Genomic DNA, 26,495 nt, shown 5'->3' with positions numbered 1-26,495 from the left:
ATCTGCTGCCTGGTACTGGTTTTCTAAAACACTTTGCAGTGTGTACAATCAATCACAGTTGTTCAGATGGAGAACTTTCATTCAGATCTATCATCCTTGGTTTCCCTGCTCAGCACTGGCACAACTCCATAGGAAATGACATGAATCACAGAACAGCATGCTTCCATTACAGTTTACAGAACAATTACATCACTAAACTGCAGAATGCTTGTTCTGTATATGTGTTATGCTTATAAATATGGTCATAAAGGCAGGTGAATATTATAAGGTGCTTCAGTCAATGTTATGTAAGAAGATTGCAACCCAGGGTGCTGTCTGCGTGTAGTTTGTGTCCCCTCTTATTCTCATGTGTTTCAGTTCTCCTGTTTCTTCCCTTGGCTGAAAAGCAATACTGGTCAATGAATTAGCTTTTAGTAACATTGGCGCAAACAATCTGCAGGCCTTATGCTGTGATTGGGCATGTTAGTAAATGCTGTCTTTTGACCACACTATCAAGCCCCAGAGTTGCTGTAAGAGATCCGGACACTCTGTCCTAGCTTATAATGACGATATCGTCCAAAATTTGATTCTTCTAGTGCCCGCATATAAGAATAAACTTGTATTCTTTTGGAGAAGGGCGATAAAGGATCAGAAGATTTGAGATTGTATAAGGCTGGGTACATACTGCAGAAATTTTCGACCAATGTGTTGTCTACAACGATTGTGGTTATGACTGAAAAAAAAAAAAAAAAGTCCCGATCAGCATGCTGATTCATGCGTACACACTTTACATGTCACAACTCTGCAAACTCTATGGAGATCCTGATCGTGAGTACATACACACTGCAGGATTGGAAGGACTTCATTCTATAACTGAACGAGATTTATAGTTCTGTTGAACAATCAAATTAAATGACGATCTGGTGCTTTGGAACGACTGTCGTTCATCGTGCAAATATACACACTGATGCGATATCGGTCCAAACAGTCGTTTATCGGGTGTTTGGCCAAATAATTGTCTGAAAAACTTCTAGTGTGTACCCAGCCTAAGAAGGTATAAAACTATTGACAGAGCTCAGAAACTTTCTCTAAAGTATAATGTATATTGCTTTGAGAATGTATGATCAAATTTTATATGAAAAAGCTTGTTATCTCAAAGTGTTAGCAAGCAGACAATTACATTTGCTACCATCTTCATAGAAGGTATGTTTACATTTGATTAACAAAGCTTTCCACATATTTAGGAGGCATCTAGTTAGTTACAGCCAAATAAAAAGTACACCAACCCTGTTTTTACATTTAAGGACATAATTAACGCATTTAATTCTCATCAAGTACCAGCCTTTTTATCATGTAGTCAAAAAAAAATAAGCCACCAAGATGAAATCATGAGTGAAAAAGTAGTTTTTATCGATTCCTCCATTGATGATGATGATTCCTTCTTACAACTCTGCTTCATTTCTTTGATGTTTGAGGACATTTGCGCACTGCTCTCCTAGGATTCCGCCACTGAATCTTGATGGCGTTGAGGTCTGGACTTTGACCATTCAAAACCTTGATTCTTTAATTTTCAGATTTGCTAGAGTGCTTAGGAGCATTGTACCGATACATCATCCCAGTTTTGCTATAATGTCTGTTGTCGGATTTATTTATATAGTGCCTACACCAGTGGATCCCAAACTTTCTCAGTTCGAGGCATTCTTAGGGTCTCCATAATTTTTTTTAAGGCATCCCCAAGCCAAAATAATTACCAAGAAGTCACCCGTCTTACCCAGCTTACCACTGACCCTGGCTGCGGCACACCTGTGAGATTACCACGGCACCTCAGGGAACCAGGCACACAGTTTGGTAACCACTGGCCTACACATTATACATACCTTTACAGAGAATATGTAGTCATTCACATCAGTCCCTTTGCCATTGGAGTTTACAATCTGTAATGTGTGTACCACACACATGCACTCCTAGTAAGGTGAATTTTGTCATGGCCTCACATTTTCTGTATAAAGAGGAGTTCACTGCAAAACAGCTCTGGATTATCAACACTTCACAGCCATGCTTAACGGTTGGTCTGATGCTATTCTGGTGTGCTTTTATTTTTTGTTTTTCACCAGACATGGCGTTGTCCATCAAGACTAAACAACCCCAATTTGCAAGTTGTTTCGTTTTAATGTTTTGGATTTTTGTTTTTGGTCAGAGAGGGGGCTTTCTCCTGGCTACCCTTCAGTGAAAGCCATGGGGTTAGGGCCTAGGTTTATGACGTCTGTATTAGATGAGATTCATTGGTACCAAGATGTTTGTTGGAAGCTTTTTTGATTGCTTGCATAGTGGTTCCTGATAAGGTGTGCACAGATTTATCCCACATTGAAATAGAGATGGTGTTTAAAAGTTAATAATAATTGTTTAAATGACTTTACTATCTCCACAGCCCCAAAAGGAATACTTCATCTTTCTCCAGATGTCTATCAAGAAATGGAAGCCAGCCGCAGCAAAACTGTCCCTGCTCCTGCTGTCAGCTACCTGTCATCCAAAGAGTTGAGCCAGACATCCAGTTCATATTTTAGCACACCAATAGCCCAAAGTTGCACAGCTGCAATTGCCAGAGAGCTCCTGACCAATGGCAGCTCACCTACAGCAGAGGCTATTGGATTTGCAGGGAACAATTTGACATGTTCCAGCTCCACGGTACATCCTTCCAAACAGCTTGAGTATCTGGCAGGCATTCAAGGCTTGCAGGTGAGCAAAACCTATATTTCTGAGATTATGCATCTGCATCATGCCGTTAGCAATTAATGTGTGTGATATAGAAGCCAACTACTCAATGTTAATATAGTTAAGTGAAGAAGTTTCTGTTTAAATGTTTTTTAATTGGACCATTGTTTAATTCTGTGTAACTAATATAGTGACTTTTCTAATCTTCAAGCATCTTCATCCATGATGCATCTTTCAAAGAATGCTGTTAAACAAGTTTTCTTCAGGTTGATTACATGTTATTTACCTGGACTGGAATGCTGGAACATAGGATGACCAATGTTTTCTGTTTTGGGTGTTTATCACATGTTTATGACGTAACCATGAGGATCCGAGGTGCTTAAAGTCACTTCCTTTCCAAGTAGGTAGAAATTGCCTCCATCACTATGGTGTATATGTGGTGATGGCTCCTGTAGATAATGCTTTGGTTGTCGACAGAGAAGAGCTTTAGAGCCATTTTAAATATTTGAAGAACAAATTGAATTTGTGATGGAAAGTGGTTATGTGCACCCATAATGTAAGGTGGTGATGGTGCTCACATAATGTAAGGGGGTGATGGTGCTCACATAATGTAAGGTGGCGATGGTGCATTCATAAAGTAAGGTGGCGAGGGCGCTCCCATAAAGTAAGGTGGCGATGGCGCTCCCATAATGTAAGGTGGCGATGGCGCTCCCATAATGTAAGGTGGCGATGGCGCTCCCATAATGTAAGGTGGCGAGGGCGCTCCCATAATGTAAGGTGGCGAGGGCGCTCCCATAATGTAAGGTGGCGAGGGCGCTCCCATAATGTAAGGTGGCGAGGGCGCTCCCATAATGTAAGGTGGCGAGGGCGCTCCCATAATGTAAGGTGGCGAGGGCGCTCCCATAATGTAAGGTGGCGATGGCGCTCCCATGATGTAAGGTGGCGATGGCGCTCCCATGATGTAAGGTGGCGATGGCGCTCCCATGATGTAAGGTGGCGATGGCGCTCCCATGATGTAAGGTGGCGATGGCGCTCCCATGATGTAAGGTGGCGATGCGCTCCCATAATGTAAGGTGGCGAGGGCGCTCCCATAATGTAAGGTGGCGAGGGCGCTCCCATAATGTAAGGTGGCGATGGCGCTCCCATGATGTAAGGTGGCGATGGCGCTCCCATGATGTAAGGTGGCGATGGCGCTCCCATGATGTAAGGTGGCGATGGCGCTCCCATGATGTAAGGTGGCGATGGCGCTCCCATGATGTAAGGTGGCGATGGCGCTCCCATGATGTAAGGTGGCGATGGCGCTCCCATGATGTAAGGTGGCGATGGCGCTCCCATGATGTAAGGTGGCGATGGCGCTCCCATGATGTAAGGTGGCGATGGCGCTCCCATGATGTAAGGTGGCGATGGCGCTCCCATAATGTCAGGTGGCGATGGCGCTCCCATGATGTCAGGTGGCGATGGCGCTCCCATGATGTAAGGTGGCGATGGCGCTCCCATGATGTAAGGTGGCGATGGCGCTCCCATGATGTCAGGTGGCGATGGCGCTCCCATGATGTCAGGTGGCGATGGCGCTCCCATGATGTCAGGTGGCGATGGCGCTCCCATGATGTCAGGTGGCGATGGCGCTCCCATGATGTCAGGTGGCGATGGCGCTCCCATGATGTCAGGTGGCGATGGCGCTCCCATGATGTCAGGTGGCGATGGCGCTCCCATGATGTCAGGTGGCGATGGCGCTCCCATGATGTCAGGTGGCGATGGCGCTCCCATGATGTCAGGTGGCGAGGGCGCTCCCATGATGTCAGGTGGAGAGGGCGCTCCCATGATGTCAGGTGGAGAGGGCGCTCCCATGATGTCAGGTGGCGAGGGCGCTCCCATGATGTCAGGTGGCGAGGGCGCTCCCATGATGTCAGGTGGCGAGGGCGCTCCCATGATGTAAGGTGGCGAGGGCGCTCCCATGATGTAAGGTGGCGAGGGCGCGTCCATGATGTAAGGTGGCGAGGGCGCGTCCATGATGTAAGGTGGCGAGGGCGCGTCCATGATGTAAGGTGGCGAGGGCGCGTCCATGATGTAAGCTGGCGATGGCGCTCCCTTAGTGTAAGGTGGCGAGGGCGCTCCCATAATGTAAGGTGGCGAGGGCGCTCCCATAATGTAAGGTGGCGAGGGCGCTCCCATAATGTAAGGTGGCGAGGGCGCTCCCATAATGTAAGGTGGCGATGGCGCTCCCATAATGTAAGGTGGCGATGGCGCTCCCATAATGTAAGGTGGCGAGGGCGCGTCCATAGTGTAAGGTGGCGATGGCGCGTCCTTAGTGTAAGGTGGCGAGGGCGCTCCCTTAGTGTATTGTGGCGATGGTGCTCCCATAATGTAAGGTGGCGATGGTGCTACCATAATGTAAGGTGGCGAGGGTGCTCCCTTAGTGTAAGGTGGCGATGGTGCTCCCATAATGTGAGATTACATTGCATACAAATTGAAGAGCTGCATCATACCACTTGGTTGCACAGTAGTCACCAAAAAGGCAGATTTTGTACATGTGATATTTTAAAACTTGTAACACTAACAAAATGTTTTTTACAACTTTACAGGTTCCACTAGATTCCAATTATAACAGGTAATTTATAAAAAGTGAATTGTTCAATTACCCAATCAGTGTGCAGCTCTAAAAATGTAAATGGTTTCTGGTAATCTGAATTACAATTTCCAATAGAAGAAAGAGAGCTGTAGTCCCATAGGCCGCCTATTCCATAAGGTGTTTGTCACAGGTTTTGACTTTTGTTGGTAAATCTGAACTATTTGACAGATCATCTAGTATTACACCATTAAAATCCTGGAACCATTATACTAATCTGAAAAATGCTCTTTTTAATATTGGACATTTTTCTGGGTATGTGCAATAGTTAATATTTCTGGAAGTGAATGTCCTGTTTCACTATGAGATCTGTCCGACATTACACTTCAGCAGATTTATCTGTGCAGTTTGGTTTTCATCTCTGAATGACCATGAAACTTTTTCCTCCCCTCATCTAAAGCTGGACACCAGCCAATTGCTGTCTCTCTTTAACAGGATCATTGCTTGGCCAGGCACCCAATATGCCTTTCTCTTAATTCCTGTGGGAAACTGATACATTTTGATTACCTGCAGGTTATGTCTATCTCGCAGTACCTCTCTGCTGCTTCAACTAATGAAGAGAGAAATTATGTTTTGATTTAATGCAGGGTGTACGTGATTCCTGACACTGTGTCTGTACTTACTTTAGTTATAGGGAGCACTAAACCTGTACTGCAGAACAAGACTCCTAGCACATCATCATCATCATCATTTATTTATATAGCGCCACCAATTCCGCAGCGCTGTACAGAGAACTCATTCACATCAGTCCCTGCCCCATTGGAGCTTACAGTCTAAATTCCCTAATATAGACACACACTCACACACAGACAGGGAGAGACTAGGGTCAATTTTTGATAGCAGCCAATTAACCTACCAGTATGTTTTTGGAGTGTGGGAGGAAATCGGAGCACCCGGAGGAAACCCACAACAATTGTTAGTATTATTATCATTTATTTGTTAGGCGCCACAAGGTATCCGCAGCGCCGCACACAGTACTAACAGTAGACTATACAGGGTGAAACCATACAGATCAATGAACAAAAAGTACTAATACTTCAGAAACTCCGGCTAGTCATATGCAGTAAAGACGGAGTGGAAGAACAGGTATGGAGACAGGAAGGGAGGGGGCCCTGCTCATATGAGCTTACATCCTAACAGTCAACAATGGTTGACTGTTTAGTTTGGCTAACGTGCATTATTTATTGGCGCTTCTAAGAAGCGCACAGATCGCACACAAGTCTCTTCTCGTGACGGAAGCTTTGTGCATATAGATCTCTCCTCACATGTCCGGATATTAGACAGCAGTGTCCTGTTTGGATCTAGTTTCAATGTCATGCTGAGAGCCAGAGAGCTTTTATAATAAGATCCATCACCTACATGCCCACTTAAATGATAATCCAGGCTAGCACTCACACCCTGAGGCTTCCTGAACAAGCATGCTATCATGGCAATGCATAACTAAGTCCTAGGCGTGATAATTAGAGTGATGTTAATTCCATGTTTATTAGCAGATGTTTGTTTATTTACATTAAGATTTTAATTCCAGAATCCCCATATGTTGGGTCAGTCTGTGTCCCTCTCAGGAAGTTTCCCCGGGATAATTTGTTTTGAAAACAAACCCCATGTGAAGCTTTTTTAGATATACAACTGGCCAATTTATATACGCCTCAGACAGTTGTGTACAGTCCACATCCTTCTAGCTGTAGTTTGTGATTAGTGTTTAATGAAGTGGAAACCATCCGTTTACACTGTTCGCTCAGGAAATGGACACTAAGGGACAACTGCTATAGAAATACATTTTTACAGCATTGTGTAAAAGTAAATGTATTTTAACTTTGTAGTGGTTTTTAGGTTTTGTTATGTATATTGTTTTCTTGCAAATCTTCTCTTGAATATGCTCTTGCTCTTTGAGTTGACCCATTTCCTATGTGCAGTCGAGGCAGCAGTGCATTATATGGATTGAACCTTAAAATACTGTTTACCAATTCTATAAGGACCAATGAGTCTTGTTAGTCAATCTTACACTTAGTACAGGCAGCTATTGTATGCATCAATCCAGTACTTATGACAATGCAGTCTTTCAGAACCGTTGATGACGCTGCAGGTCATTTTGAAGCACAACACAAAACTCTGTTTTACACCCACGTGCCCAGATGCTTGGGTGCTCAAGGTGCATGCCCACTCTCCGTTTCGCGACATTCCTCCACAAAGTAGAAGTGCATCTACTTGTGCAGGGAAGAGGCAAAATCAGAAGTGTAAACGTCATGTAAAACCTCCTACCTCTTTAAAACTGCTCTTTTCACAGTTTTTCTACTAATATACCAACAGGTTTAGCCTCATTAGTGGCTATAATAATGCGAGTAAGGGACATTTAGTACACAGGGGACTTTTAGGTGTAAGGCTTTTCTTTGCATTGTGCAACGTGTCTAGAAATGTGCTTCTCCGCTAAAGTTTAACTAGACGGCGCAAGACTTGCCCCATTAAATAAATAGGATGAGATCTGGGGGTAAATTTATCAAGCTGCGGGTTTGAAAAAGTGGAGATGATGCCTATAGCAACGAATCAGATTCTAGCTGTCATTTTGTAGAATGTACTAAAAGCTAGAATCTGATTGGTTGCTATATGCAACATATACACTTTTTCAAACCTGCAGCTTGATGAAGTTACCCCCATGGTCTCTGCCATCTCAGAAGCGCTGCGAAACTGAAGTCCTTTAGCCGAGTGAAAATGCCTGTGTGTACCTCCGGACAGCAAGGTACGCCCCTCTTAATTGTGCCCTCTCCGTCATTTATCTCATTTCCGTAATGTCATTTCAGCACTGTGGCAGTGTGATGTACTGATGGACACAAGTGTACAGATTATGACTAGATGTGTAGAAATACTGCATCTAGAGAAACATTACTTTCATTTGGTATTTTAGTCATATTGTAATTCTGCTAAATATTGAGCACTATGGTATTTAATTTAATGTATGTGGACAAAGAGATCATTTGTTCACAAAAGCGTCATTCTCCAAGCTGTAATGATTAAAGACATTAGAAAAGAAAACTGTTTATAAAAATGTATAAAATAATGATAATAGAGGTACTGACAGGCAATAAAGTAGTCTCTTTTTGTGTAATACTGGAGTAGCACATCTTCACAGAAGCGTGCATGTATTACCACAGAAAGTAGTGTGCTGAGAAGCCAAATAGGATTGTAATAGGTTCTATCATAGGCTGAGCCTGTGAACTAAATCTCTGTGGGAAATAGCTCAGTACAGAGGTAGTTTTAATTACACGACTCCACTGTAGAAAGCGCTCTGTGTTTTAGAGTATAAAAAGAAAAGAAAGAAAAAAAGCACACACATTTGCTTTGTTTGTTGTCTGCATGTGAGAAAGTCGTGTTTGAAAGAATGTTATATATATATATATATATATATATATATATATATAATATTACATTGTACTAACTATATCAATACATGTCCTTCTGTTTGGTTACTGCCGATTCATCACTTATATTTACTGAGCAGTGATGTCACTTATTATGAAAATGTTCCATATACCATATGAGGATCACCTCTTACAAGCCACTTGTTTTGTTTCAAATTAAAACTTGTATATTATATGGAGTGCTATACATCTTACTGTAAAATAAAAATAATATTAAAATGTGGGAGTTTTTTGATATTTATAAAAGATGTCTGTCCGGTTTTGTTCTTTATATGCTCACTGAACTGCTCTGTTATTTATCTTATCCAGTAAGGGGTACATTATTCTAGAGATTAGTGAGATTTTGCACAGACCAAATCACATTTTGCACAAAAAATTGTGGTCATACAGCCCTTGACCTACACTCATGTCGCACAGTAATGGCGTTTTGCACTGTATTTGTAAATCCACCAATCGCGGAATTCATGACCTGGGAATAGAACTGGAGCGACGACAGTTAATTCATTCTGCTGTGTGGTGGGAACACTTAAGGCCAAGTTCCGCAATGAAATGTGCCAAATTTCATGGCCAAATATGGAATGAGGCAATGAGAACAGTTTTGAAAATTGAGCTCATCTACTTTAATTCCACTTTATATAGTACTTAGTAAGTTTTGTCTTCAATACATCTCCGCCTCATGGAGCATGTGTTCTGGATGAGCAGCAGTCCAGGGAGTGTGGTGTGTTGCATATGAAAATACAGTTGAATTAGCCAACAACACTACTGTAGAACAAAACTAGTGTTTTTTGTGTTAATTTCAGAGCTATTTTTGTTTTGTTTTTGACAGAATGCACTACATACCTTGCCTTATATGTACTCTATAATGCACACAAATGAGCGTATAACTTGTTTTCTGTAACTTGACGTGCAGCCACAGCATTAAGTATTCGAGAGACACATCCAGGAACTCGGCAGTTATTCACCTTTTGCCAATATTGCTTTTCCCATACGTAATATCACCAACTGTTTATATTTTACAAGCTCTTAGATCAAGGTAGGTAGATTCTTCATTTACCGCCTATCTCCATCCCACAGCCAGCTATACAGATCAGAAGTGTTCAGCATATGGCAACATCACTTGTGATTGTTTCCTGCTTGTTGCGTTGGATGTTGTAGCACTCTGTCCTTCAGATAAATTACATGTTTTGATCTGGGATATTAATGCATTATGTGTGTGATGTAGAAGCAACACCGTAAAATAAAAATCCATATAAACTTTCTATTGCTGTAACCTAACTGTCACAGGTTACAACAGATGTTGGGCTGGCAATTGCCACAGGTTGCCTAACTCTGTACGAGCTGGTTCTTCTGCCTATTGAGAGGATTAATGCCTATTCGCACCCAGTGGGCGTATTACAGACGATGGTCTGTTAGTGGTGTCAATGGATGATCATTGTGGCAGTTTTCAGCCAGTCATGCTGCAATCCTGGAGCATGTGACCAGCATTAGACTGTATGCACATCGACTCTATATCTAAATCATGTTACATACATCTAAAGAACATTTCCAGAATTCACACATATCTCACACAAGACACCGCATAAACCTTAATTCATACACATCTCCCGCATCGACTGTTGCAATTTTCTCCTTACTGGTCTTCCCAAAATCAGACTTGAACCCCTACAATCTATTTTGCATGCAACGGCTAGATTGATTTTCCTTGCAAGCCATTCTTCCTCTGCTGAACCACTCAGTCCGTTTCTACATTGGTTGCCTCTTTTTCAACGAATCCAATATAAACTTCTTCTACTAACAAAATTGCACCGACATACATCTCCTCACTTGTCTCAAAATATCTCCCAACTCAACACCTCCGCTCCGCACAAGATCTGCGTCTCTCTTCCACACTCATCACATCCTCACATTCCCGATTACAGGACTTCTTTCCACCTTTGCACTGATGTGTGGCCTCATTATGAATAGAGATGCTGTAATTGGTTTGTCAAAACAGCATTAAAGTTCAAAAATTTGTGATCAGTTGCCAAACTTTACATTTTTGGTGAATTGGAAAAAGGCAAAAAAGTTTAAACATGTTGAAGCTTAAATGGCTACATTCTATAGTATTTTTTTATCCGTACTAACTAGCCTGCAGCTATGAGAGGACTCTTACCCACCCGCCAGGCCTGTGTAATCTCCCTCTGCGCTTACATGACACAGCTGGTGCAGGCGCTCTGGAAGTAGAAGTGCGTGCCTGGGATTACAGTTTCAGGTTCAAGAAAAACAAAAATGATAATTTAAAAAAATAAATGAAGTAAAAATAAAAAATGCTTTATTGTTATCCTGAGGTAATAATAGGAGGACTGTGCCGGACCATGAGAGTGAAAGTTATCATCTTGAAGGTGGGCTTCTTAAATAGGGAGAAGCCTAAATCCGGTGAAGCAGTTTTTTTTCCCTATTTGATAAATAGACCAATTAGACACTAAGCTCCAATCATCATCATCATCATCACCATTTATGTATATAGCGCCACTGGTTCCGCAGCGCTGTACAGAAAACTCATTCACATCAGTCCCTGCCCCATTGGAGCTTACAGTCTAAATTCCCTTACATACACACACACATACTCCAATGTAGTTGGGATTGATGCAAATGATTATTCTCTGTAAAACACTGCCTATTAGGTAGATATAAATAAAGGATAATGAATCTATGGTACTTCCAATAACCAGCCTGGTATATTATAGAGAGTATACTGAGACCAGTTTGTATAGAGGCATTTTAAGGCTTTGCCAACTCCAAAATAAGTACAAGGTGACTGAACAGACACCCAGGCTGTAAATATATATAGGTTGTAAGTGGAGGTTTATGTTAATTGCAGAGATAAAATCTTGTTAAAACCTCATTATCAGTAATTGCAGGCTGTATCATTTCCAATGTAAACACATTCTCCTTTGGCACCTCCATTCAGACAGTGTATTACATTAGGCTTCTAGTGGTGGCAAATGCACCTCAAGCTGCTTAAGTTAATTAAGCCAAATGCTGTGTATACAGTTCTCCCAGAAGTCTGACTCTTAAGCTGGGTACACACTACAGAATTTTCCACCAACTTTTTATGCCGAGCGATTTTACATGCGACCGATGGTCCGATCGCTCGGTCCATGGACTGCATACACACTAGCCTTGTTTAGGACGATAAAGGGAAGAGCGGACGTCCCTTTAGCGACTTTTTACAGCCATGTTGTCGTGAGCAATGACTGTAATTTCGTACTCCCTGTTGTGGATCGGTCGGAAGTTTATACACACTACACAGCGGAAACGAGATTGGAACGAAAATATTAAACGGTACGACCAACCAAATGAGGTCACAATCGTCCATTTGGGCAGACTTTCGACCATCGTGTCACTGCACACACTGACCCGACTTTTGAACAAGCGGTCGTATGTCGGCTGATTTAGCCGATTATTGGACGAAAACCGTGTGGTGTGTACTCTGCTTAAGTAACAATAACCATTATCACTAATTTACATAGCAATTAAAGTTATTTAGTTATCATGCATGTATATATTTTCCAAAGGAAAGGAAACAAATTTCATATTAAAATGGCAGCTCGGCAACTCCATATATAAATACTAAATATATAAAATCTGGTATCTGTATACCTGTTACCTATTAAGTTCCTGTAAATAATTGCTGCTATTCAGTAATGATGTCATACAAAGACCCATTATCCGATAATCTCATAAAACAAAAAACATTCGAGGTAATAGATACCATGTATATGTGCCTGTGTTTGTGTGTGTGTATGTATGTATATATATATATTCATATAATATGTGTGTGTACACTGATCAGCCACAATATTAAAACCACTGACAAATTAAGTGAATAACATTGGTTATCTCATTACAGTGACACTTAGGAAGGGGGTGCAATATATTAGGCAGCAAGTGAACAGTCAGTTCTTGAAGTTGATGTGTTGGAAGAATGAGCAATGGGCAAGGGTAAGGATCTAATCGACTTTGACAAGGGCCAAATTGTGATGGCTAGAGGACTGGGTCATAGCATCTGCAAAACAGCAGTTCTTGTGGGGTGTTCCTGGTATGCAGTGGTTAGTACCTACCAAAAGTGGTTCATGGATGGACAACTGGTGACAGGGCACCCAAGGCTCATTGATGTGTGTGGGGAATGAAGGCTGGCCTGTCTGGTCTAGTTCGACAGAAGAGCTACTGTAGCACAAATTGCTGAAAAGTTAATGCTGACTATGATATAGAGTTGTCAGAACACACAGTACATCGCAGCTTGCTGCATAGCCGCAGACCGGTCAGAGTGCCCAATGTGACCTCTGTCCACCACCTAAAACGCCTACAATGGGCACTTGAGCAACCAAAATGGACCATAGAGCAATGGAAGTACCTGGCCTGATCTGATTAATCATGTTTTCTTTTACATGATGAGGATGGCCGGGTGCGTGTGCATCGTTTACCTGGGGAAGAAGTGGCACCAGGATGCACTATGGAAAAATACAAAACCGGCAGAGGCAGTGGGCAATGTTCTGCTGGGAAACCTTGAGACCACCTGACATTCATGTGGATGTTATTTTGAAAAATATCACCTGCCTAAACATTGTTGCAGACTAAGTACCCCCTTTCATGGCAACGATATTCCCTGATGGCAGTTGTCTCCTTCAGCAAGATAATGCGCCCTACAACACTGCAAAAATTGTTCATGAATGGTTTAAGGAACATGACAAAAAGTTAATGACGTTGGCTTGGCCTCCAGCTTCCCCAGATCTCCATCCGATCGAGCATCTGTGGGATGTGCTGGAAAACAAGTCCGAGGCATGGAGGCTTCAGCTCGCAACTTGCAGGTATTTGAGGATCTGCTGCTAATGTCTTAGTGCCAGATACTACAAGATACATTCAGAAGTCTCGTGGAGTCCATACCCTGATTGGTGAGAGCTGTTTTGGCAGCACAAAGGAGACCTACACAGTATTGGGCAGATGATTTAAATGATGTGGTAGATCGGTGTATATGTTTGTATGTATGTATGTATGTATGTGTGTGTGTGTATATATATATATATATATATATATATATATGTGTGTGTGTGTGTATGTAGAGAGAGAGAGAGAGAACATGTTTGGTAATGATGTCGATAGCAAAAACAAAAAGAAAACTTCCTCAACAGTTATTTATTTCCTTGCGATTATTGTAATTTTGTCATCATACAAAAAATAATTAAATGGATACACAGGATCTATGTACGTTTCTTTGCCCCACTTTATTTAATGGTTTATTTGTAATCCTGTTGGATCTCCCAGATTCCCATACTTGAAGTACATGGAGGTGAGGTTGTCATGTGGTTCTGTGCAGATGGCTGATTTATCCCTGAGGACTTAATGCACTATAACTAACCAAGTCTCATTCTCTCCCTTCCACTACTTTGTTGCTCTTACAATGCAAGATTTGCCCACCGCTGAGAACTGGACACGCCGATTAATGATGGTTAAGGGTACTAATCAAGCATATGTTTCCCTGACATGATGATTGTGTTATATATCATTGCTGAATATGTCTGCCTTTATGTTCCTCTAATGATGGAGTAAGCTGGCTTTCTGACATGTGTGTTTTTCATGCTGTCCTTAGTTTAGCTCCGCAGGGGGTGACCTTCTCAAACATAGCAGACAAGCAAAGAGCCAGATTCCCACTGAGACTAGAAAAATACTGTCCTAAGCTTCAGCTGTGGTTGCTAGAGTAGAGCTGTAGTATGGTAAGGTAATGCCCTAATTCTGCTGTTTCTGTAAGAATAGAGTGCACATAAAAGTACCAGGTAGAAATATCGGAAGTTGAACAGAAGTTTTTAATAGACTTAAACTTAGTTTTCTATGAATTGTGTTCAGTGTTGTAAAAATGACCTTGTCAAAACCATCTTGTAAAGCACATATGCAGACCCGACTGAGTCACTCATAATTGCATTTTACCGTAAGGTAGGGATGTTTATTGTCATCTGGCTTCTGTTTAAAGCAGAGCTGTCACCACATCTTAAGGTAGAAACCTAAAGAAATACAGCATTAAAAATAGCTTCTAACTGCTTCTGTTTATTAGGTTTTCTCAAGTCCTTTGTCAGAGACTCTCTCTCCTATTGGGTAAATTGAAAGAGTTTTTGCTTGTGACTTGAACTGTTTTGCTGGTAGTATCCTTAGATTGTGAATGTTTTGGTGTCCACCCTTTAACACCCCAAAGGGTGTTAAAAAAAACTAATGTAGTAGTACTTTAAATAACTAAAGTGACAGCCACTTAATGATTTATGTTAATAATTACAACCAAATAAACTATTTAATGCATGTCTGTATATTTTATAATAATTATGAAAAGGGGAAAAATTACTTTATAGATAAATATCACATACCCAAAGTACTGTATACTGTCTATGAAGATGAAATGGAAAGGACATTCACCAGGTAAAAATAATTAATTCAATTGTATATGGGATAATACACTCATTACTGTATATTATGGGTCTGATTCATGTCCAAACACAAGATGCAGGTAAGTTGTGTTTATAAAGAGCATGCAACTTGTGTAGCTCTGACCGTATTCAAATCCAAGCGTATCTCAAGATACGTTTCGATTTGAATCTGGGTGTAAGTACGCTGTGCCTAAACAGTATTTGCCCTACGTAGACACATCGAACAGACTGCAGTATGAAAGGTCACATCAGAATACATAAAACTGTTTTTTCACTTTTATAAATATTACATTTCAACTATCTTTTTTTTTTACTTTAAATACATAAAGATGCTTTAAATGCATATGCGTCCTGATGTGAACATAAATGTTCACATCAGGACGCATAAATCTTTCATTTGATAAAATGAAAATAACATTTTTAAAATAACAACAGTATAATATTAAATATCAATATTTATTTTCAAGTATAAAATAATTGTTTTTATTTTTTTAATATGAATTACATAAATCAAGAAGATTTCAATGCATCCTGTACATATGATGCATCTTTTATAGTCTATCTTGGTTGCATACAGTTGATATGTGATACTGACATGTATACGTGTAATTTTAATTGAAAGATCATGCAGTGTCCGTTATCACTACCATCCGGCGATTGCGACTGCCCTGTAGCTGGTGTAATAGATACGGCTTAAAACAAGCGGTCTTATGACAAACATTGCACTTGAGTCATCCGCATCTGCATCTGAACACACATAACCTTGCGTTTAGTCTGCCCCTTGCCTCCGCCTCTCAAATTGTAGTATCGGTTGTGTGCGGGTATGAATTGCATGCAGTTGCGTTTAAGATACGCTACGCAAATGAACGTTCATCCGAACATGAATCTGACCCTATATGTATATTAAAAGTCACAGAGGAGTTCTGAGATCATATAAAAGCTGGGCCCTGCAGGTCAGGAGCTTCCATACAGGCTACAGTATTCCAAACTATAAAAAACATTAAGGGGGGTATTCAATTGTTAGCGTTAACGGGGAAAAACGAGCGCTCAAAAAATCTAAGCGTTAATACGGTAATTACTCGCGAAATTTCAGCTCGCCGCTCAGGGAGCAGCGAGGAAACTACCGTATTAACGCTTTTCACACGCAATATTACCGTATAAACGGTAATATTTTTTGAGCGCTCGTTTTTTCCCGTTAATGCTAACAATTGAATACCCCCCTCAGATGTTACCAGTGAAAGACCTACTCTACAATCCTATATTTCATTATGTAAAAAAATTGATTTTTTTTTTTTTTTATCAAAGATGACAATTCAATACTGATGACATCAATCTAAGATCTTTCCCTAGCGAAATAGAGAAAATTGTAAGATTACAAACCGCTCACAATAAATACCATTTTTTTTGTAACCCTAGTGAATGAAAACCCCATACCTCAGCACGAGTGTAGTTGAATTATGCAGATACAGCTAATAACTCCTTTGGTAAATTTATCAAGCTGCAGGTTTTAAAAAGTGGAGATGTTGCCTATAGCAACCAATCAGATTCTAGTTATTTATTTAGTACATTCTACAGAATGACAGCTAGAATCTGCTAGGTTACTATAGGCAACATCTCCACTTTTTCAGACCCGCAGCAGGAGAGAGTGACTGCTCTCCAGCTGATGCTTAGTTGGTCGCCCTAGCTTTGTTGGGGTTTTCTTGGATTTGATTGTTCATATGTTTTACTGCTTTTTATACATTTAAGTATATTTTTTTTTTAGTATTTTCATTTTTATTTCTTATGAACCCTCATTATGTGACCTTCAAGTCACTTTAGTGGCGTAATATATTCTATGTTTGTGAGCAGGTCCATCACAGGTACCTACCCCCTTTTTCTAGGGTATCTCCTCTTACCTGTAGAGGAGACTTGGTGTGAGGTTTTCCTATGCATAATGTGCATTCTTTTTTAGTTGTCGATTTTCAAGACACTTTATTTTTGCATCATCAGAGATTAAGTATTAATAACCTACAAACATTCCTTTCCCCAGTCTTCATTTTTAATCTATGTGCATAATTACTCTTAGAATGAACAGGTTTATTTTCACAACTGTGAATATGAGACAATAACTGAAGTTTTATTGGCTGGAAAATAGCCATAAAAGAATGACTTCTGAATAGATTGTGAAAATACACCGATTCTTCTAGTAAAGTAATAGGCTGTATATTGGTTCAGCCTACAAGATGGCTGCCTCCACAGTGATGTCACTTGATTTTGGTAGCCTGCCCTTTTATTAATATTGGCTCAGCCCACTATTTGCTAACTTAATGGCTGCTTTAATGGTGTAGATATTGTATACTTAATATTATGAGAATTTGTGATTTATGTTACGGAAAAAATGCATTGTTTTGACTATTTATTTATTTTTGTGTTTTTTCATGGTCTGCATTATTGTTTTTATTATTCATTTTAGTCTATACTTTAGCTGTCATTGTTTCTAGAAATATCCAATGGTTAAAATTGCTCTCTAGAGAAACCTGAACAATACACGGTAGTCCAAATAAGACAATACATGTAGACAAACCATGTCTTTTTGTCCTTAGTGAAATATATTTTAAAGTTCTTAAAATATTTTAACTATTTCCTTTAAAGAGGACCTGCCTCAAGATCATACATTTTTTTTTCCTCTATACTTGTGCTCTTTGTAGTGAGCAAAAAGAAAAATAGCCCTGGAGGGAGAGCATTTTATTCCAAGCGCTGTTCACGTCCTATGCTTGCTCAGCCTGTACAGCTGTAGAACTGCGAGGTAAACAGGAAGTGGGCCTGTGAGGAAGTGTAGTACAGTCTAATAGCTGGCGGGTAGGGCAGTCAGAGTAGAGACATTGCTCCCAGGCCGGCTTCCTCTATACCTATTGTTCTACAGCCCCGTGGCATCAGAGAAAGTATAACTTGCTGAATAAAATGTTCTTTTGTGGACAAACAGGGATCCCAGCAGCCCAGTTGGTGTTTTTTTGTTTTGTTTTTTGTTTGTTTTTTAGAGAGGTGATTTTCATTACATAAGGTACTATGTTGTAAAAGGAAAAACATCACATCATAAGACTGGGTGGGTGACGGGTCCTCATCATTGTTTAGTTAGGTAGTGGAAAATAACATTCTGTTTGGTTTGAACAGAAATAGAATTCAAAATGTTTTTATTTCCTTGTTCACTGCTTACATATTGCCACACACTTCCAAATCCCATGTGCTGGCACCAGATTCCTCATAAAGAACCATCACTTCATAATCCATGGCTGGAAGTCAGTGATGGCTTTTGTTGTCTCTCTCTGGGAATAGTCATATTCGTGAGCCCTTTCTTGAACAGATGTTCCAAATTCATGAGTAGAGCACTTCACACTATACACGCATCCTAACTGGAATTAATTCATAGGTTTGCGATTGTCAAGTTCGTGATTTCCTACACTCCCTCTAATAAAGAATTGACATTTGCAAAGAGAACACGGTTTGCCAAGACAACCTGTGGCTTGCCAGCTCTTTTTGGGCAACCGCTCACACCAAGCTCTGTAAAGCAATGATTTCCTAACCCTGTATTGAAGTTTTAAACATTCCTGTTATCTTGTAACTTTCAATCCAAGAATGTACATGAAACGTATTCCAGTAATACAAATACTTTTTCACCCAATGGCCTTAAGCTGTAATTAGCTTTTGTTTCAGATCCAAACTGTTTCAGGTTCTCAATTTAAATATACTTTTTAAAGGACACTAATCCTACAGTCCAAGTTGTTATAATTTACTGTAAATGGTATATTGTAACAGTCACTAATGCATATTTCAAAGATTTCCTGTTGTAGCGAGATTCAATGTTACTTTGTATATCTATTTCCCTCCAAGTTACTGTCTTTTGTTAGCCTCCATATTAGACAGTGGGCCTCACTGGTGGTTCATTCTTTGGCATGGCTCTCCTTATTTAATCTGAGACCAATACATATTATTTAAATGCAGAATAGAAGGAAATGGCTGAGTCACACATCATTGAATGATGGAAGGCATACAAGTAACCACTGCATTTTTAATATTGGTGAGCCGTGGTTCTTGCTGGTAATGTGTGTTTGATACTTATTATTTATGATTATTTTATTATTATTAAGGACCATTCTGACCTGAGGTGCACAAGGCGATACACATTTTCCATTGTAAAATATTTAAATCAGTAAATGTGTGGTATTTCTATTCCATGGTGAATGTTTTTGCCATGGGACAATGGTTTGAGCGACCATATCTGTTTTTTGGAACAGCTGTGTGAGGCTTTGTGAGAAAGTTTCTAATCCTCTACCCCTGAGGTCTGATGTACAAATGCACACACTACTACAATACCTGGGGATTCTGAAGAACATTTACGGTTTGTTTGCTTTTGACTTTAACTATCAGTAGAAGAATTACAGTTTAATTGCCTTATCCCAATGAATTAGTGGTTACATTTTTATTTACAAGGGAAGGATGTGCCACAAATCTTCTCATTATTCCTGTGGCATTTACAGATTTGTGTAAATTCTGGGGAAGCATTAAAAAGCATCATTAATCTTTTGTCCATACTCCAAAGTGTTGCCCATTTAATGCCGGAGATTTGTGAAGACTGCTTTCAGGATTTTTATTGCCTGATGTATTTCTGTCCTACCACAGAAGACTCCCGCTGTTGTCTGTATCTGCCCAACAAGTTTTGTATATGGGAATAAACACATCACTTTGTTAGACCATGTATTTGATGCTGTCTGACCCCACAAGCCCTCTCCCTCCATCTCATTTTTCTTTTCACTTATTAAATGTGCAGCAGTGAATATAGGTGGTGCAAAGCTTTGGCCAGGCAGGGTTTCTTTCACAGTGTGAGCCCAAATCTCTAGAGCTCATGCCTGTTTGTTTTTTTTCCTTTTTAATTATGCTGATTTATCTCCGTTAATCGGCTGACATGAAAACAGAAAATGTAGATTAATACAGAAAGAATTCATTGCCAAGACAGCTAGAGGAACAATAGCATTCCTGGAGATATGATCAAGTTACACCACACTTGTTATCAAAAGAGCAAAGTACTTTTTAATATGAATTACCATTAAATATTTGATGTTTTGTACTTGCTAACAAAGTGTTGCCGTTTGTAGGGTACATAGTTAGTGGTGATAATGCAGGAATCGCCTTTAATTGCATTGCATAGAAGAAATATTAGGTAACAAATAATTTTTAAGATTTAAATACTGTTTTGTATTTTTTGTTTGTGTAATTTAGCGAAATTAGGTACATGAGCCACTAATAGCTGCAGGACTTTATTTTTGCAATTTATAATGTTTGGTATTAGTATCTCAAAAAGTTTCTAAATGTTCATGCTAATCCAGAATTCAAAGACCAGAGTATTAAATGAAAAATAATTTCACAAATAATATCTGAGTTTATTGTACATGTCTTCAACGCACAGGTTCTATTAACCTACAGGTTTAATAAATGTCTACAACTTGTTTCCTTTTAGCAGTAGCCTGGTGTATTCTTCCCAGCCTTCAGCTAATATTTCTACTTTCTGTTCCCCAGTAGTTGCCTAATCAATGATGCTGTGCTCTAGACTTTGTTGTTCACTGACAGCCCAACAACTAGTTCAGACGTATGCGCATGTTGGTCAGTTAATGGGTTAGAAATTGTGATTGATGTGCAGATCTCTAAACACAACTTCTTTGTTAGGCGTTAGTTATGCAAACAATTGATATTTAGAGACCAGATACTGTGGATTGTGTACAAAACAAGGTAAATGGTACTGTGCAGTTGGTGAATCATCATCATCATCATTTATTTATATAGCGCCAACATATTCCGTAGCGCTTAATATTAAATTGGAAAATTCTTGGAGGGAAAAATGGAAATTGGGTGGTGATGGAATCTACAAAGTGTACAGTCTTCTAACAGTTCTTCAGTAAGGGAAGTACTGACTTTTTTACTGCTGTGTACACACTACAGTATTTTCAGCCGATAATTGTGCCAATCACACGATAAATGTCCGTTTGGCCCAATATCGCATTAGTATGTGCACTCCAACAATGAATGGTTATCGTTCTAAAGCTCATCGTCTCGTTTCATTTGATTTTTAAACTGGACTAAAAATGACGTTAAACGATGGAACAATGTCATTAGATTCTGCAGTGTGTGTGTGTGTGCGCACTCAGGACCAGCAGTGTCCATAGATCTCTATGGAGTGTGCAGAGTCTGGACCTTTTCAGCCGACGGTTATGACAGATGAACAGCACAGATCTGAAGGTAAATCTTGTAAAATGTGTATAGTGTGTACACTGAATCGGCATGCTGATCTGGACTTTTTTTTTTTTTTCATTGGTAAAATTGTTAAAGATGTCTCATCGTTAGAAATGACTAAACTACTGACTAGAGTAATTTTCTACAGAATAATAAACTAGAGGGTTTTCCCCACTATGCTGCGTGACCTCAGGACGTCAGAGAGTACAGAGGAGCATATGGCATCTCACACCTGTGTAGTGATCTCAAAGTACATTAATTGGAAGCTTATAGTTTACCAAACTATGTTGGAAGACATGTTGCAGGAAATTATTGATTAAATGAAACTGCAAGATTTATCGGGTAACCCAGCCTAGCTTTGTCCTTGGCTTCTCTATTGGCTCAACTGACTTCAATATTTTTAGTCAGGCTTGGCTGTGATTATGGAAATGGTCCCTGTAATCTGAATAGGGGTACCAAGGGATTCATTGCAAGCTCCCTTCTTGCCATTGCCATTTCTTGGAGCTAACTTGCAGGTCCAAATTGACTTTGTGGCTGCACAACCTGATCCGGTCACGTTGGCTATTGCCGATATTTAAACCACTACTTTAAGGGGTCCCTCCGTTATTGGCTCAAATTGCCGTTAACGTTGATGCAGTTCTTTAGGCATCACTTGCTGCAGTAGAGGGGCCGGCGGAGAGGAGAGGAGATGGTGTCTGCAGGGAGGACCTTGTGCCTGTCTGTAATATGGAAGATAATCATGTATTGGCATCAGTGAATGAAGAGGAGGCATTTGTCCTTCAAGGGGGGCAGGGAAGAAGGCTAAGGAAAACAGAAGACATTGCATTCACCATTGTAAGAGCCTGCAGAAAGGAGGTCTACAGGCAGAGAAGCGGCTCTTATGCTACGGAGTACAGACAAGAAGCGTCCTATAGATCTATCTCCAACAGTGCAAGAATTGGCCGTTTCAGTCTTTGACAATATACTATATTCCCCATAACAGGGGAAGTGGAGATGTCTGCTGTAGCTGAGAATACTTATAAACATTAAATAGCTTAGTGAATTAGTGAGCTCTCTAGCTGAAGTTTTGTGTAATTTTAATACTAAATTTGTAATTTTGTGAGCAGAGAACTGTTGAATCAAGTCTGGTGTCTCCTGAAGTTCTCCACTTCAGGCTGTGTCATCTGTTTTTAATAACATTCAGGAATTGCAAAGGGCTTCCTGCAGGATGCATTAGTCTGTGAACTGTCTCTTAGGTTACCACCTTTCACCTAGCATTAAGACGAAAAATTTTATTGCTAAAAATGATGAAAAAGCTGATGAGAATGAAGACATTCCATTATCTTTTAATAACTGACTGCAAGCTTTTTGAACTTTCCATTAGATTGTAAGCTCTGATGAGCATGGTCCTTCCTTCCTCCTGTTGTCGTCTGCTCCCATGTCATTCCACTGTGTGCCCTTGTATCTTGCGTCCTGCATGTTCTTTGCAACATATTTAAAAAAATGTTTTGCCTGTTGGTCCTCTGTGTTTGTAATATGGTCTACTTCCACACCGTATGGTACTGTGGATTTTTGTTCTGTTTTATAAATAAATGATAGTTATAATTTAATTTGAATGTTGGATGGTGAGATACACATGATTTTCCTTGCTTTGGCCAATGAACCATGTTGACTAAAACAAAATATTAAATCTTCTTTCAAACTATTACCTGTTCATCTTGCCAGAACAATTTCTCTTTGACAAATGTATTTCAATTGGGTTTTTTTTTCCTTTGTGTTGTTTGATTTTTCTTTACAATGGGGTGTTTATTCTTGACTGGTTGGGTGTGGGATGCTACATTATTTGGATGATTTTTTAGTTGCTGGTTCAGTTTTTGGATACATGGCCACCTAGCTTGTTTAAATTGTGAGATTTCTAATCTTTTTGATATCCCAATTGTAAGTAAAAAAACAGTGTTACCTTACACTTGGATTTTCCGGGAATCACATTTGACGCTATCAGTGGAGTTTAGGTTACCTACATAAAATATCTCAGATCTGAAGGTTTGTTATCATGTTACTGAAAAAGAAAGTTGCCTTAGGCTAGGTACACACTGAAGAATTTTCCGACTGACATGTTATCTCAAACGATTGTACCTATGACTGAAGGTCTGATCAGTGACATGATTTACCTTCAGATCTGTGCTCTTCATCTGGTGCTCTAAGTTTTCAGAGAATGACAGCACAATATTCATTCATTCTTGTCACATTGTCACACTGATTAAAACGGTCTTGTTATAGTTATCCACATGTCCTAATGAATTTTGTTAGCTTCTGTGACTCTGAAACGAAACATTCTGTCTCAGAATGAACAAATGAATTATTCCTTCTACAGCACTCTCTATATTTATTTACCGGGACATTCTTCACTAGCATTGGCTGAAAAGAGCCCGACTCTGTAAACTCTATGGAGATCGTGAGCATGAGTGCATACACACTACATGATCGTTAGGCGATTCATCGGAAAATATTAAACAGTACGACCAACCAAATGAGCCGACATTCGACACTTTGGAATGACTTTCGACCATTGTGTCACTGTACACACTAACCCGACTTCCGACTGGACGATCGAATGTCGGATGATTTGGCCGATTATTGGTCAAAAACGCACCAGTGTGTACCTAACCTTACATACAGTGCATGGCAGTAGATGTTTTCAAGATTAGACAGGTCAACTATAGGTTTAAAGTCGCCTAATATCTTATGTAAGATTGACCAAAGAGTTTATGGTGAAGATTCATTTGGGGTTTTTTTCATTCATTTTAATAAGATTTGGCAGTCTGCTGTTGAGAACTGTTGCCATATTTTTATCTTCTTCATTGATGCTTCGGTGGCAGTCAAGTTTTGATCCTTACTGGGAGGCTCACTGGTGCTCCAGTGAATGGCTTTAATCTTGGCTCAATATAAAAGTTATAAAGTTTTATTGGAACGTTTCATCATAATTGTAACATTTGTTTGGGGTTCTCATGTTAGTAATAGGAAGATTAGAGTTCACTCTGATACCAAAGGTATTCATGTATGCAGTGAATTGCTCCTTGTGAGTCTGTGAAGACAGTTAGTTTGTTGTTGTGGGTAGTCATGTTGCAGGTGTAAAGCGGACATAGCAGACTCTGCCTTGTTCACAGAAGAACTGATTACGGGAGCTGGTGCCACATACAGATGAAGCAGGGATCAAATACTCAGATTGGGGCTTAATTTTGGACTATTACATAATAGTATTAGAAGGTCAGCAGCACCTAAAACATAAGTCACTAATTATTCAGACTCTTGGTACAGATGGTATTTATTTCCTATGCTGTGTTTTAAAATTAAGTCATAATTAATGAGAACTTGGCAATGGATTTTTGTTTGTTCTTTGTTTCAAGAACATTTATTATTTGCAGCAGTTGGTAAAATGGTGTAAGGTGTATCATTTATTTTCTGCATAATCTAGCCCCATTGATTAGTTGCTGTGTGTTTTATTCAGACAGGCTTTAAAAGGTTACATGAGAAACAACAAGTTTTACAAACTATAACGGGCAAACCTGACAATAAAGCAGGAAGGAGCTGGGAGCCACAGGTGAGGCCTCGGAAGGCCACCAGTTGTCCATCACTGTATTAGAGTCGTGTTATCTTTATTGTCTTAAGAATTAGTAAATTGTCACAAGTAATTTGGCTTATGTGCTTCATCAGTTAGGGTATCGGAAGACTTAGTATACATTTTATTAGTAGGTTTAGGACTGAGCCATATGGAAGAGGGACTTGGACTAAACTGAATAAGTTTCAGGGCTCTCTGGTTTGTCTGATGAGGCTGGTAAGTAATCTTCTGTTACCTAGTTGACTGCAGAACTCCAACTCTATAGTTATTTTGTCACCCAGATAAATTCAGTGGGCTGTTTCTGATTTCTTGTTTTCTGATTGCTTTGTGTCTGTGTCTTAATTTTGTGTTAGCCAATCCACCGGGCTTAGCTTTTAATATAGTTGTTGTTTTAAATATCGACTGCAAAGTTTTAAATCCTGACGATTTTAGATAACCGTTGATTGATACATTTACGTTTGAGAGTGATTTAAACCCACAGTGCAGCCTATGTGGCATAACTTTTCAGTTTGCCACTTTCACATGGTGGTGGGGTGGGGGCCTGAATGATGATCTTATTAGTTATATCAATGGTTCTCAATCTATTTTAAGCCCTCACCTGTCCATTTCCGACCTCCCTCCAAAGCTGGGCTACAAGTTTCTGCTACGTTAACAAAACAATATATATTTGAGTAGTGGGTAAAAAACAAAGTATTCCTTTGTCTGTAGTGAGGCATTGTCATCTGCTTCTGTGGAAAGGTGGAGAAATTAAAGCGTGCTGAAGTGAGACATAGAACATTCCGTGCACTGCTTAATGATGAGTCATTAGGGGTGGTACTAAGAGTCTTCTATTAAGCAATGGTGGGTGTGGGGTGAATTGTCCGCACAATAACAATGACAAAATGGTTCGTGTTGAATGTCACCACACAAATTTTAATTTGTACATACAAATTTAGCAGTGACAAATTTTTTTTTCACCATTGCACATTTTTCTCTCACAGAACCCCTTCATCCCAGTTTGAGAAGCACTGACTTAGATAATAGTTTTAGGAATCCTAATAGACTTTAAAACGGTAGAATTTAAAACCTTTTAATTAGGTTTCTGCTGTGTCTTTAACTATGTTGAAAAACTAAGGAGCAATAAAATATCGTTTTCAAAATGGCCGCAATCTATTATTAATGGAGTATAAATAATTAAAAATTTTAAAGAAAGTCTGATTGATTACCATTGATATGTTAGGAATGATCTGACTAGGTTTCAGCTTTAATGTTGGACACACAAAGGAAGAGCTACATGGCTTTGTACTGCTGGGATCACGCTGTGCCATTGTGAAATGTGTGCTTGAAGTTGTGTCAGACAGACTGTATTAAAAGTAAAAAAAAAAGAAGAACCCGGAGGAATTTTGAGGGTACATTACAAAATATGACCTAGCTTTCCTTTATTGCTTTAATCTGTCAGCATCAAGCCTTCC

At 39.8% G+C, this 26,495-nt stretch overlaps 1 protein-coding gene across 6 annotated transcripts in view; it reads left to right on the top strand.

Moving 5' to 3' along the window:
• The window catches only part of STAU2 (staufen double-stranded RNA binding protein 2), a 194,234-nt gene that overhangs the window by 113,127 nt on the left and 54,612 nt on the right, over positions 1–26,495 (top strand). For all 6 annotated transcript variants that reach the window (XM_075213652.1, XM_075213654.1, XM_075213653.1 and 3 more), the window contains one exon: positions 2,408–2,715. In XM_075213652.1, the coding sequence (XP_075069753.1) occupies positions 2,408–2,715 (308 nt within the window). The remainder of the gene's footprint in view (positions 1–2,407; positions 2,716–26,495) is intronic.

Source organism: Mixophyes fleayi, chromosome 5, assembly GCF_038048845.1.
Source record: "Mixophyes fleayi isolate aMixFle1 chromosome 5, aMixFle1.hap1, whole genome shotgun sequence".
NCBI classification, from domain to species: domain Eukaryota; kingdom Metazoa; phylum Chordata; class Amphibia; order Anura; family Limnodynastidae; genus Mixophyes; species Mixophyes fleayi.
This window is presented reverse-complemented; position numbering and strand designations above follow the sequence as displayed.